Source organism: Eucyclogobius newberryi, unplaced genomic scaffold (genome assembly GCF_026437365.1).
Source record: "Eucyclogobius newberryi isolate DKJ021-1_F unplaced genomic scaffold, fEucNew1.0.hap1 SCAF_4, whole genome shotgun sequence".
Classification (NCBI taxonomy): Eukaryota; Metazoa; Chordata; class Actinopteri; order Gobiiformes; family Gobiidae; genus Eucyclogobius; species Eucyclogobius newberryi.
Window position 1 is genome coordinate 13,299,001 of NW_027316056.1, and position 15,376 is coordinate 13,314,376.

Below are 15,376 nucleotides of genomic sequence, written 5' to 3' on the forward strand. Positions count from 1 at the left end.
TGTGTGGAGTTTGACCCTGAGTCTGTGTGTTGTGTTTGCAGGCCGTGCATGGAGGCATTGATTTGGTTCTTTTAATGGGTTAGTAGATTAGAATCTCAACACGTTACTGGATTGGCTTACCTCTAAAAAGCTATTGTTACATCATGTTATCACCCATTTGAGGTATAGGGCTACTAACCACTGATTTTATGTTTTTTCTTTTTAATAATTGTATTTGTAAGCCTTTTCTTCGTGGATTGTGAATTTAAAATGTATTCTGTTTTTTGTTTTATCTCTTACCTTGTTACTTGAAAAGGCCCATATTTATTTATTATTACGCTATGATATTATACTTAAAAATTTGAGCACCACTGTTGATGATCCTACAACTGAATGACACCATATGTGAGTCTTTAGGTTAAAGTTACAACAGCAGCGGTAAACAAAGTCCAAGAAGCTGTTGCATATGTTTGTTCTGGTAAAGTGTCGGTCATACATTGCTCAACTCTGGTCACGCTGCCACTATTATTCAACTTTGACCTTTATAATGCTGCCAGAAAAAGAAAAAAAAAATGAATATTTAAATCAATCAATAATGCGATGAGGTATGAGTAAATATATTTATCCTGCAATTGTTGGAATTGCAGTGTTGCAAGAGATAGAGAAAAACAGATAAAAACACGAATATCAATTTATCAATAATCAAGCTATAAAGAGTAGCCTGAGACGCAAATTAATTTCGCTTGAAGTGCATATGACAGGTGAGATGACATATTTCACTCAAATGTAGTGAACATGATTATATTTCAGGTTGTACTAAACATTTTTCCTAGTTGGCCGCAGTTTGGTATTTTTTGTAAAGTTTAGGGTTTGGGGTAGAGGCAATTCCACAACGGTTACCATGCAACTGTCACCATATCGCATTTTGGGCCGCCCTTAGATCTGAGCCCGCGTTCTCATTGGCTATTCATGCCGGTCGCCATTCATAAAAATGCCCCCCCCTGATTGTTACGCTCCCTCTGGCCTCTCGCATTGTGCCCGCCCACCGGCGTCACACTTCCGCGGTCCTCCAGCGCCTCACGGCAGGTAAGCGGAGCTCTGTCTCCCTCCTAAATTTTGTGGACTGTCTTCTAATCTTAGACTCCTTTTTGTTAGCACGGACAGTCACCTGTAACCACAGATGCTGGTCACTCACTAAGCGCCCCTCATGTTAAGATCCGCGATCGTCTGACGCGCTTAGGCTCTCGTGTTTAATAGGCTTTGACGCACCTGTTCGCTCTCGCCTCTCCCTCATCGGAGCTCCAAGTCGCGCTCCGAAGTGTAAGTATGCCTGGGTCAGTGGCAAACTAGTGTTAACAACCAAATTCAGTGTTTGATTCCTCCGGTGTCTGTAGGAGCTGCCGCTTTGCCGCTGCCGCGTTGCCGCTGCGCTCGGAGTAACCCGCTTTGCGCAGACTAACATCCTCCTGGTCGGACTGACGGCGCAGGCCGGCGCTTGATTGTGCCCCCACGCTGCCCGATTGTGCTCTCCCGTGGTCTGTACCAGCTCTGCGCTGGGGGTGTCGCGCTAACGCGCATGGGCGCGATATAGACATTTTTCTGCTGCTCTACCTGTATATCCCTTTGCCGTGCCTACACTGGACTCAAATTATGTACCGCTTTTAATACATTTTTCTGTGTTATAGGGGCTGATGGTCTGACACCGTGGTGGTTCCCGCGTTTTGGTTTGGTGTTTTGGCGTTTTCTTATTAGGTTACTGCCCCATTTGTTTTACCTCCACGGCTAAACCTCAGCCCCCCTCCAACGGTCTTGAGTTTATTCGTGTGTGTGTGCGTGTTAGTGGGTGTGCGTGGTGTTGAGTGGTAGCATTTTAGCTTTTAGATTAAATTGTTTAAAAATATTGTCTTGCTTAAAATGTGTTTTAGATTGTTAGCATTATCTATTTAAATAATAAACATGTTGTAATTTATGGATCTGTCTCATCAGTAATCCTTATCTGCGTGCCTTACTAATTTACCCCAGTTTAAATTGGGGTGGCGTTGTTGGACAACTTACCATTCAAACATCAAAACTCGTACTGCCACACAACCATGTTATAAATAAGGCCTAGAATCTATATAAATTACACAACGGTTATGATTTGATGATACATTTGAACTGATAAAACTTTATTTTGATGAATGATCATTCATTCTCAGAAAATTGTGTTAATTGTTTCTGTTAATGGCACATTGCATATTGATATCACAGTGGGATTCTGTTTTAGAACTTACTAGCACTAGTTCCTGTAATTTTTTTTAATTTGTATTGTTTAAAATGTATTCACAAACTGCTACTTAACATATATGATATTTACCACAGGTTCTGTACCACCAAACCAAGTCACGATTTTAAAAAAAAAAAAAAAAAAAAAACTAATTTCTCAGTTTCTTATCTTAAGGTGTGGCCCCATAGTAGCAGTGGCCTAGACTGAGAAAAAGAGCTAAACGTCTGGTTATAGAGTCATAGCTGTCCTGTTTATCAGCACTAGACGTTTGCTATTTAAAAAAAAATCCCCACAGACTTTGCAAAGGCCCCTTGATTCCCCCCTGTCTGACGCCCCTGTGGCTTATAATGTTATTTTTTGTTATCTAAATAAAAGGTGTTTTTTCATAGGCCTATAGAAGTTTGTGTAGTACTTGGACATGGGAAGTGTCACTCATCTACACACATATAACACTATATAAATCTACAAATCACCACCAGATGGTGTCTTTTAGATTATTTCGACATTATATCCTTTGCCTGGTGAGTTGGCTGTAATTGATGTCACAGCAGCAGACGGAGGACAAGCGACATGTTTCTGTGTTGATTGTGAGCCATGTATGCTATACGTCTGGTGGTGATTTGTAGATGTATATAGTTTTATATGTGTGTAGATGAGGGACACTTCCCAGGTCCAAGTATTACATATCATATATCACATATATGTTGAAGCAGATCATTTATATTGGTGTTTAGAGCCATTATCAACCAAAAATCTGCACTAGGCCTAAAAATTCCTTTGATATAAATATGAATGTAAAGGTATATAATGTAGAGGCAAAGAGAGATAAGGGGCCCAACACCTAGGCCCAGGGGTGGAAGTCAACTCATTACTTAAGTAAAGTAATTAATAAAGTGAAGTTAAAGGAAAAAAGTCAGTAATCTGAAGAATGTGCTAAAAGATAACCCCTCAAACCATACAGAAAGTATTTTTCAGACCTTTTCAAAAATGTAGTGGTCGAAATAACATATTTCTGCTCTCAATTGTGAAGTTAAAAGTGTCCACTTTAAAGTCTGGAATGTTCTCTCAGCCTGTGGTTACCCTGCTTGGGCTCTTAATCAATTTAAGAGAGCCAAAAACAGGACTAAATGGACAAAAAGGAAACAGAACCAAGAAGGAATGGAGTCTCTATCCCGTATGACACTGGACTGTCTGAAAAACTACAAAGGATTTTGTTTGTTTTTGTTAAACAAGGCAACACTTAGGACAAAAACTGGTTCATCCAGACGACTACTCAAAAATAGAGCAATAAGGAAAATAGAGGAAAGTTGTAAAGAGCGCTACATAGGTGAGACTAAACAGCCACTCCATTAATTTGATTTGTTCATACAGGGAAATTCCAATGAGAAAAGTTCCCTTTTTTCATGGGTATCCGGTTAAAACACAACACAGAATAAATAACAAACAAACTCAGGATATCCAAACACTCAATAAAATTAACAAATAAAAAACACATTTACACACTATGAGATAAAATTATATAAAACACTGGCATTGCAGGTAGTCCTTGACCAGTGCTTTAAGATCGTTAAAAGGCATACAATTGTTTAATTTAAAAAGAGCAAAGTTGCTTCACAAGAGGCTTCATCAGCACAGAAGGCACGCTAATTCAGGAGTACAGAGTGTCTTCATCTTAAATCCACAAATAACTCCTTTGAGGACGGTGAGGTGAAGATTCTAAGTAGGAGAAGATAGATAGATATATAGATATATATAGATATATAGATATATAGATATATATAGATATGTAGATATATAGATATAGATAGATATAGATATATAGATAGATATATAGATAGATATAGATATATAGAGATATAGAGATATATAGAGATAGATAGAGATAGATAGAGATAGAGATAGAGATAAATAGATAGATATAGATATAAATAGATAGATATAGATAGATGGATAGAGATAGATGGATAGAGATAGATAGATAGAGATATAGAGATAGATATAGATATAGATAGCTATAGATAGATAGAGATAGAGAGAGATAGATAGAGATAGATAGATAGAGATAGATAGATGGATAGAGATAGATAGAGATATAGAGATAGATATAGATATAAATAGATAGATATAGATAGATAGATAGAGATAGATGGATAGAGATAGATAGAGATATAGAGATAGATATAAATAGATAGATATAGAGAGATAGAGATAGAGATAGATAGATAGAGATAGATAGAGATAGATAGATAGCGATAGATGGATAGAGATAGATAGAGATAGATAGATAGAGATATAGAGATAGATATAGATAGATAGAGATAGAGATAGAGATAGATATAGAGATAGAGATAGATATAAATAGATAGATATAGATAGATAGATAGAGATAGAGATATATATATATATATATATATATATATATATATATATATATATATAGATATATAGATATAGATAGATATAGATATATAGATAGATATAGATATATAGATATATAGATATAGATATAGAGATAGATATAGAGATAGATAGATGGATAGAGATAGATAGAGATATAGAGATAGATATAGATATATATAGATAGAGATAGATATAGAGATAGATATAAATAGATAGATATAAATAGATAGATATAGATAGATAGATAGATATAGATAGATAGAGATAGAGATAGAGATATATATAGATATATATAGATATATATATATAGATATAGATATATAGATATATATCTATAGATATATATCTATAGATATATATATATATACACACACATTCATTTGTGACAATCATATTCACTAAATATTTATATACAGTTTTCACAAAGGAATGTATTTGTCTATTGTTGCAATAGGCGTTTATTGCCCACCAGGGCATCAGTTAAATATCCTGAACCATTTGTCATTGTATTTTTACAGATGAACCATGAAGTCAAACAGAAAAAGCACAATGACAGGAAGAGCACAGGTTACTTATGTCCACTCGAGTTTCCTCCCAAAGCCACACGCACTGACGTCACTGCAGCGCGCCCCCGACCTCCCCGGGCACGCGCCTCCTCCTCCTGCACTTCTTTGAACATCCACAGAACCAGGAAGTGAAAGTGTACACATGGAGGGTGTGTCCTTCCCTCCCAACGCTCCTGCGTGTTTTATTTTTAAAAGAGCAGTCCTCCTCCGCGCTTAAAGTCATCATGGGGGACTCGGCTAGGACCAAGCGGCGGGAGCAGCTCAAGCGATGGTCCGGCTCCCACACGGACAAAACCTCGGCGCTGCCCCGGAGGCGGTGGAGGGGCGACGCCGAGGACGCAGCTGCACCAGACCCGGAGGCCAAGCACTGCGAGGAGCCAACAAACGAGCTAGAGTCCGCCGGGGAAGCAGAGCCTACCAGCCCGCTCACCAAGAGACGGTAAGATCGGGCGTTTTTCAATAGTTTTCCAGCAATGCAATCTTTTCAACAACAGAACAGGCTGCTATGTGGCGTTTTTTGCAGGCTAAAAATGAGCATTGTGCGTGGGTTTGTGAAGCGTGTAGGCTGCAGCGGAATAACAAGCACTCACACAATTGTCAAGTGCTATTTTCACAAACAAGAATAGCGACAGTGTTTTGAAGCTTTGGTCGTTGCATAACTTCCTCATCATGGAAAATGTGTCAAAAGTAACAGCTTAAATGTAGCTAGCCAGTAGATTGTGTTACAGTGTCACATTTTTGTCACAATGCTGTCATTGTGAGTCATCCTAGAATGCCGCCACAGTTTTCTGATAATTTTCACGTTATTATTGTAGATTATTACTGTAATTACCATGTCATAACTTAAACACAACAAGGCTGGCTCATCTGTTCACAGTGCACTCTGCCTAAAGCCCATAGTGGCTCTCAAGTCACAATTAAGTTTAACTTCAACATAGATAATGATTTAGACTTGATATAATTATTGATACTCAAGGAAAATTACACACATTATATATTACATCTTAATATCAAAAAGCACAACGTAAATGGTAATACAATTCAAAATATTGATAGTTGCAATACTTACAATACTAAGTAAGTCAAATATGGTACAAATTGTATATGAACAACATAAAATATAGTAAATATAAAATGTATCTTGACTATGTAGGCTATAAGAGATGTGGTAAGGCAAGTGCACAGAAGAAGATGGAAGCTTTGTCATAATTTATAGTTCTCTGCATGAGACAGGCAATGTAAAGGACTGGAAATCTATTTGAAATTGAAGTGAGTAAATAATTGATGTGTGTGTGATAGCCGAAACAACCTAAAACCCTAGTACCCTAAAACGTTTTTCTTTAGAAAGCGCGTGAGATTCGACCGAGCGGCTGAGTTCTTGGCGACATGTGCCAGTGGAGACACCGACGAGGCTCGAGTGATGCTGACCGAGGCTCGACTGACAAACCGAGAAGATGGACAGGACATCACCAACTGTTCAAATGCAGATGGTATAACAGCTCTCCACCAGGTACAGCACTTTCACATCACATGGGCTTTCAAAGTACCACTCGAAATCTACCACTCGAAACTAGCTTCAAATTGTATCCCATCAACACAAGGCTTTGTTCACACTTCTTCCTTTTGGTTTGGTCCTAGTTTGGCTCTTTTTTTTTTTTGTCCTGGTTTTGTCCACATCTTGCCCCGTTTTAGTCCCAGTTCAATCTTAGTTGATGTGTGCTTATAAGCAGTAATACATGTACCAAAAATATGTATTTAGTTTTGAGGCACTGAATTGTGGTCCAGTTAAGTTGTTCAGAATACAGTTAGTTTCCTAAAAATCAAAGGAATACACGTTGGTTTGCAGTTGGTTAAAAACCCCTCCTGATACATGCGTTTGCGTCTTCTCTAATTAGTGATGAATACATTGTAATGCGGGTATTTATTATTCTGTAACTAAAAACATTTTACAAGTATTTCTCCCAAGCCTAAACATGAACAAAGATAATCCTCCAAACAGGTATTACTGACCTATCTCAACATCTTCTTTAGAGTCCTGGAGCGCTGCCCTGCTGTTGCTCATGGCTCATGTAAAAAATACATTTGTCGAACCCCTAAACTGGGACAGGCCTCAATTACAACTAGAAATTCTACTATATCACAACTTAAATTGTGCAAATGCGCTAATGCAAGTGACACCCATACCACATTTTGAATCCCACTGTAAATACATTTATAATATCTTGTTTTCTCTGTCCAAAGGCCTGCATAGATGGCAGCATGGAGATAGTGACGTTCCTGTTGGAGAACGGCGCCAGCGTGAACCAGGTGGACAGTGAGGGATGGACTCCGCTGCACGTGGCTGCGTCCTGCGGTCATTCAGAGATAGCAGAGTATGTCCTGACCTTTCTATATAATCACATTATGGTTACATATCTTTGGAATTAAACGGACCAAACGAAAGACAGCTGGATAAAGACAGATATTTAATAGCCTCTAGATTTAAGTTAGTGAAATAGTGAGAGGAAATCAGGATGGGCAGCAGGGACAGACATTTGGCAAACGGTTGGAGTCCATATTCAAACTCTGCCAAGACGCGCTGTAGTCGCGGTTGTCACTCTATGTGCTGCGTGCTTGACCGACCAATCTGTACTACACAACTACATTATTTCACACATAACAAAAAAAGTACTGTATCCCACTGATGCTTTAATCTTGCATGTAAATATACATTTTACTCACAAAAGCATGTCATATTTCAGAAATGTGTACATTTACTTTGTCATTGTGAAGTCTAAATTTGGAACGTACTCATCAATTACCTTATGATGTTTATCCTCAGTGTTTATTCCTAGTACTTATAATTCATTATTTATAATATTAATGATGATAAGACAAATTCAAATAACTTCAACACCAACACAAATTGATATACTTGATCTCGCTGATATTCCATTTTTTCCTCCTTTTAATAACTATTCATATTTAGGTTGACATTATGGCCATTGATTACCTTTCAAATACATTTTTCATAATATTCTCGACTAGAGCTGCAACAAATATTTGACTACTTGCGAGTACCGTAGTCGTCAATAAATAATCAACAATAATTGTAGTTGTATTTTGATACAATCTGATCTGGACAATACAGACTCTAAAATACATACAATGCAACAACATTATTAAATCAAAATGTCAAAAAATAATAATAATTTTAAAAAACCCAAAACAAATTATACACTGTAAATATTCTCTATGTAGAAGCCTTCAGTCACCATATTTCAACCTTTTATTTGGTTGATAATGTATTTTAAAAAGTCTCAACGTACAAGAGAAATACTGTAATTTTTTGAGAAGTTGACAATCAAAATAACAATTCCTGACTAGTTGACTAATAAAATAATCTATTCAATTCTTTTGTGTTGGTTTTGTTTTGGTCATGTGTTTTGGTCTCGTACACGCTGTTCCCATGCAGCCCTGACTTGTCGAGTCTTAATATGAAGCCTATACTCCACACACTATAGCCTCTTCTGTTCGAGTAGCACAACAGCTGCCTAATAAAGGGCCCATTGGCTCTGTGGGGACGTCACAATACTGCATGGGTGCCAGGGTATTTCTGCATTTAACAATACTAACATTGTTGTCGCGTCTGGCAGGACAACAACTAAGCTAAGAGTAGGCTGGCTTGGCTCCGAGATGCATGTAAGGCAATTGATTAAAGAATTAATGTATGTTTTTGGCTGGTGTTTTCAGGGAAAGCTCAGTATTGCAATGGATTAGAACTTTCCTATTATAGGTGTGGTAAAGCCTTGTTGTAGCTTCATGATCTTTGTTTATGGACGTTGTCGTAGGTACCTTCTGCAGCACGATGCCTGTCTGTCAGCGGTGAACTGTGATGGGGATGTTCCTTTGGACATCGCATTGGATGAAACCACAGAGTCCCTCATACAGAAATTCACTGTTAAACAAGGTGAGGTTGTATGTATGTTTAGCTTAGTGGGTTTAATTAGAACATATGTCACAAAATACAAGTAACAGGTTTGTTTACAGATGTGTGTTCTTTAGGCGAAGTGGGTTGAACATCAAAATTTGAGATCCTGTTTTTTCAGTGCTGATACTGATACTTTGGGACTGGAAATTGCATGTGTTTTCTCAGTTATACACACACAAACCTATTTGGATAAGTTTGATTGTTTATGTTCTAAGTTTTAATTACTGCAGAACACTTTCCCTGTGTGATTATGAGACATTCTGGCCACTACAGCCATTAAATATAGTCTTCTAACATCAAGTTGTACAGGATATTGCAAGATATTGGTTTGACCGATAATCTGGATAATTGATCCTGCAAAATAAAACTGTTTTGGATCATAGCTGATATCTTTTACCAGTATCAGTTTATCTCTGTATTTGACTACAGGTGGGCGATGCATCAAGAAATTGTTAATATTGCATTAATATTTGTTTTGGAAATATGCAAAATTAGATTGTCCATTAAAATTTGTAAAAATGAACCCAATAAAGAGAAACCTACAGTACAATGTTACAAACTAGAACATAACAGTGATATTTTTTCCCTTTTGTGGTTAATGTTGGGGTCATTTCTGTTTTGTCTAATACTTGGAGCCTCAGCAAAGACATTTACAGGCACATGTTGGCACGTCTTGTAGCAGAATAAAGATAAACACTTATTGTTAATCTAGCACCAAGGTTCTCAGTATGTGCAAGTTTTATACTGCTTAGTTTGATTTGTAGAAAATTGTACACAAACGTATTTATTTTCAATGTCTTATCTGACATTGTTAATTATACGAAAAGCGTGTTTTGAATAAATAATACACATTTGAAGTATTTTGAGGTGAATGCACTTTACACCGGCTCATTGTAACGTATTTCAGTTTTCTAACTATGTTTTACACTGATTTGCATGTTTTTTTTATAAAGCATATAACAATAGTTTATGTCGCTCTTATGTCGCTATTACCTTTCCGTCATCTATAGTAATGATTCATTCAGAGCTGTTTGTCAGTGAATGTCGTTTGCTCAATTAATGATCAGGTGTGGACTTGGAGGCGGCCAAACGAGTGGAGGAGGAGCAGATCATGACGGACGCTCGATCCTGGCTCACGGAGGGACCACCGACCGACGTACGACACCCCAAAACCGGAGCCACGCCTCTGCACGTGGCCGCGGCTAAAGGCTATCTGGAGGCTCTCAAGTAAGGCTCAGATTTGTTCTGTTACTTTTACTGTTTTGGTTTTCTCTTGTAGTGTGTTTTAGACTGCATTCAACACCCGTTTGATTCATAATAATGAAGTCCGTTCTAGTCCTGGTTTAGTCCTGGTCTATTAGTTTAGTTTGGGCTTTATTTCCAGTTTAGTCCCATTTTTGTATGTGGTGATTGTGCAAGTGTGAATCCATGTCAACTTTTTGTGTGAATACCATTTTAATTATTTTATACAATAGTAAAAGTATGGTTACGTTCACACTTTTTTGGTTCTGGTTTGAGCCTAGTTTGATTGTAATGTAAACTTGGTAAACTCCAGTGCATCCTTTTTCTGCTCCATTCAGTACTGTATAAAGTATTTTCATGTAGTCTTCCAGTCATATTTTAGCTTGGTTAGTTAAGTTTAGGTAAATCTGGGTTTAGTTCTGATAGTGTCTTCGTTAACTCTTGTCGTAATTTGGTCCTAAATTGAGCCTATTCAGTCCTGATATAGGTGGGTGTATGCAACCTGAAAAAGTTTCATCCTGGTTTAGTCCCAATTTTGGAGTGGTGAATGTGAACGCACCCTATCTCTTGTAAAGTGTTGTCATACTGTCTAATTCAGTATCCTCAGGAGCCTCTTTGCTCTTGCCTCCCAAGAAGGAGATCATGGGTTTGATTCCCCGGCCCAGACAAGATCTCTCTGGGTGGAGTCTGCATGTTCTCCCCGTGTTACCGTGGGTTCTCGCCGGGTTCTCCGGCTCCTCCAACTGTCCAAAGACATGCATGTGTTAGGCAAAGTTGGCAACTCTAAAATTTGGCCCTAGTGAATGAATGTGAGAGTGAATGTTTGTCTGTCTGTGTGTCTATGTCTATGTGTTAACCCTGCGACGAGTTGGCCACTGTCCAGGGTGTGCCCCACCTAAGGCCCAAAGTCACTGGGATAGGCTCCAGTCACCCGCAACCCCTAACGGGAAAAGTGCTAGAAAATTAATGAATCATTTGTAGAAAGATAACCAATACCTGCTCCAATATTTTTCTGGATTTTACCTTCTATCATTCTCAGTGAATCTAGTTATTTATGATTGTGATGGATTGTGCATTCACACTTGTCGTTATTTGGTTCTAAATTGAGTCCATTTTAGCCCTGATGTGAACTTGTTTAGGTCCTGTTCTAGTTGTTGTTTAGTCCTAAACTAAGATAAGATAAGATAAGATATTCCTTTATTGTCCCACATGGGGAAATTTCATTGGTGCAACGCAGATAGATACAGAGGTAGATACAGAAGAACAGATCACTTATAGGAAGTCTGAAAAACACTTTCAGTAGAAGATCTCCTATAAATAAATAAAAACTCCCATAGACAAATAAATAAATACATAAGTACCATTGCATGTGATCATGACAGTAATTGCACATGAATATGTGTCACAACAGCACATAGATTGCACATGAATTTCACAGTAATTGCACATGAATTGCACATGAATTCCAACAGCAATTGCACATATGACAGAAGTATTAGGTTAGGTCATATTGCGAGTGTTCAGTACTAACAGTGTTTGTTATAAAGTCTGACAGCAGCAGGAAGGAAAGACCTACGGAACCTTTCCTTCACACAGCGAGGGTGGATCAGTCTCTCACTGAAGCTGCTCTCCAGAGCGGACAGAGTGTCCTGCAGGGGGCGACACTCATGGTCCAGCATAGATGTGAATCTAGCCAGGACCCTTCTGTCCCCCACCTCATGCACCGAGTCCAGAGCACAGCCCAGGACGGAGCTGGACTTCTTGATGACTCTGTCCAGCTTCCTCCTCTCCCTCTCTGTGATGCTGCTGCTCCAGCAGGCCACACCGTACAGGAGGGCCGATGCCACCACAGAGTCGTAGAAGGTCTTCAGGAGTGGCCCTGTCACTCCAAAAGACCTGAGTCTCCTCAGGAGGTAGAGCCGACTCTGGCTCTTCCTGTACAGTGCGTCTGTGTTATGAGTCCAGTCCAGTTTGTGGTTCAGATGAACACCCAGGTACTTGTATGAGTCCACTCTCTCAATGCCCCGTCCCTGGATGTTCACTGGTGAGGGGGCAGTGGGGTGGCGTCTGCGGAAATCCACCACCATCTCCTTGGTCTTCCCCGCGTTGATGAGGAGGTGGTTCCGCTGACACCAGTCCACAAAGTCCTGCGCCAGTCCTCTGTACTCCGCGTCATCGTCGTCCGTGATGAGTCCGATGATGGCAGAGTAGTCAGAGAACTTCTGCAGGACACAGCTGTCCGTGTCATGTCTGAAGTCTGCATTAAACTAGTCTGGGTTTATTGTCGGGTTTAGTCTGGGTTTAGTCCCAGTTCTGATGTGGTGATTGTGCAGGATGTGCAAATACAAATATTCCCCAAACTAATCCTTATTTAAAACTTTAAGAATGACTGCTTTATCCCACTGTCCTTTGCAGAATATTGTGTCAGTGTGGACTGGATGTGTCGGCCACAGACAATGACGGCTGGACGCCTCTCCACGCGGCGGCGCATTGGGGCCAAAGTGAGGCCTGTCAGATATTGGCCGAACAGCTGTGCAACATGGAGGCGCGCAGCAACTCCGTAAGACCCATCATGTGCAGGTTTACAATTCAATTGAAAGTAGTTTTGATGTTTTACTTTACAAATTTGCAGGGCCAGACACCGTTTGATGTCTCCGATGAAAGTGTTGAAGAGCTCCTTAATGAGTTATCACAGAAACAAGCCAGTGTAAGAGTTTTACACCTTTTCATGTTATTCTATGTACGGAGTAGGCTTCCTGTCAAAAATGAACTTCGATTGTTACTGGAAGGCTGCTCCATGATATTGATTGCATATAGATAAATGGGTAGATTACAACCATAATTGACAATTATTATCTGCAATATCTCATGAGTAGATATGTAGGGCCTAAATACTTTTAATATGAATTTGCATTTTTTTTAATAATAACATTTAAATAAAACATTTCTGGCCGCACCACAATAATAATAAAAAGTCCTAATCCACTGTTTTCGCTACTGTTTAGCACATATTGTGCACTCTTTGTGTCTGAATAACAAGACTAGCAAACTCATAAGACATAAAACTTACGGACATTCATGCACAAATCAATCGTTGCTCTTTGGGAGAAAGATTATTTGCTGTGGTGACACCAGGAAGGAAACACAAGAGAAAAAAACAAACTAATTTGTATAGAATTAATTGTTTCGTGGCTGATATTCGCATGTTTTTACAGTGGCGTAAGGAGCAGTCCACATTGGATAGACAAAATCAACAAGGCTCCACTACGGCAAACGCACAAAACAAACGGCGGCGGTGAGTTAAGATAATATTGATTTTTTTTTTTTTTTTTTTTTCTTGTAACATAAACTTGGTCGAGTGGTTATGGCACAGCACGCGTATGCCAGGCTCCAAGTGCAGCCGGCCGCAGTGTCGTGACTCCCGACTATTTACTGCATGTCCTCCCTTCTCTCTCATTCTCAATTTCACGCTGTCTATCCTGTCTAATAAGGCCTACAGGCAAAGATCTTGAAAAAAAAAAAATCTTTTGATGACTTGTCTTTCATTTGTTCCTGTAGGAGCTCTGTTTGCAGGATGAGCAGCAAAGACAAGATGAATGTACAGGACCAGTCTAAAGAGAGAGGCGTGTCTGGAGACGAGTTCAGTGAGGAGAAGGAGAGCAGCCCCGGTCAGTATTTATTTGATGCATTTTCTCCTTCAAAACAAGTTTAATTTGTGGATAAAATAATAATTGATGTACTTGGGCTTTGATTGTTTCAGAAAGCTCTGTAGTGTCCAGTCCAGACACAGAGAGCATGACAACTTCGACTGTTAGTCCTGCTGACAAGGTAAGACATAAAATACTACAGTAGTGTTTTTAAAAGTAATCTCCCTTATGAAACAGTAAAATTGGGTTTACACTTGTCCTGTGGTTTGTCCATGTTTAGATCCGGATTTAGTCCATAAAACACCTGATCAAATCCCTTTTTAAGTTCCAATTTGAACGCAAGTCCAAGGATAATGGTCTATGAATAATAATCAATAATAAGGTCGAAAGGAGAAGATTTATGGATCGTAAAAGAGGACACGAAGTTAGGGTTAAAATGATTATGCTAGACCAGAAATGTGATCCGATCCATATTGTTGTATCCAGACCCCGGAGGAGAATGATGAAGAGGAGAAGGAGCAAGACGACAAGGCAAACCGCACAGCACGAGTTCAACCCACTCCTCAAACGAAAGACTCCCCGGCCGACAGCCCCAACACTCCCAGCTCCGATCGGCGAAAGTAAGGAACACTCACTAGGATGAGTCCCCCGTCAGAGCGGTCAGATCCACTGGCCCGCAGGTTGGCGGTGCGATCGCAGCTGCTTCATGTGAATACTGCCGTTGTGTCCTTGGGCAAGACACTTAACCCAATTCGCCCCCAGTGTCTGCGTACATCTGGAGTGTGAATGGGTGACTGGTTCCTTGATGTAAAGCGCTTTGAGTACCTTGACGGTAGAAAAGCGCTATATAAATGTGACCATTTACAATGAATCAAGCAATAAATCGTTCAATCAATTACCGGTAAGCTCTATTTCAGACTCATGGGGATCCATTTAGAACATTTAAAACAGCATGTATAGATTAAAAGGGTGTCAAGGCCCTAAAAATCTAAATTTCAACATACATTTTAGCTGGTCCTCATCTGTTAAAAATTGTTACAAAGCCATTCAAACTGAATAATATTAATGAAAGATAACGTGTGCAAGTTTTATATCAGTTGATTTATTGTGATGTAGGTGAAATGTTTTAAGTTTTCCCTCAATTTTCAATTAAAAGGGCTGTACTTGATTTTTACTGTTTTGAAACGTGACTAACAGAACTAGTTCCTGTACCCGATTTTTTGCATGTAATATAAAGCGTTTTATCGTCTGCAAATGTTAGTTAGCTTTACCCGGGAAGACATATCTTGCTTTTGGCTCAGAAATA

At 39.1% G+C, this 15,376-nt stretch overlaps 1 protein-coding gene across 1 annotated transcript in view; it reads left to right on the forward strand.

Annotated features, from left to right (window-relative positions):
* Positions 1-5,312: 5,312 nt before the first annotated feature.
* ppp1r12c (protein phosphatase 1, regulatory subunit 12C) overlaps positions 5,313-15,376 on the forward strand; it is a 23,328-nt gene continuing 13,264 nt past the window's right edge. Inside the window, exons 1-11 of the mRNA XM_072462517.1 lie at positions 5,313-5,650; positions 6,556-6,721; positions 7,453-7,583; positions 9,042-9,160; positions 10,249-10,408; positions 12,839-12,983; positions 13,056-13,130; positions 13,639-13,718; positions 13,982-14,091; positions 14,184-14,251; positions 14,557-14,690. Of these exons, the coding sequence (XP_072318618.1) occupies positions 5,436-5,650; positions 6,556-6,721; positions 7,453-7,583; positions 9,042-9,160; positions 10,249-10,408; positions 12,839-12,983; positions 13,056-13,130; positions 13,639-13,718; positions 13,982-14,091; positions 14,184-14,251; positions 14,557-14,690 (1,403 nt within the window). The 5' untranslated portion in view covers positions 5,313-5,435. The remainder of the gene's footprint in view (positions 5,651-6,555; positions 6,722-7,452; positions 7,584-9,041; positions 9,161-10,248; positions 10,409-12,838; positions 12,984-13,055; positions 13,131-13,638; positions 13,719-13,981; positions 14,092-14,183; positions 14,252-14,556; positions 14,691-15,376) is intronic.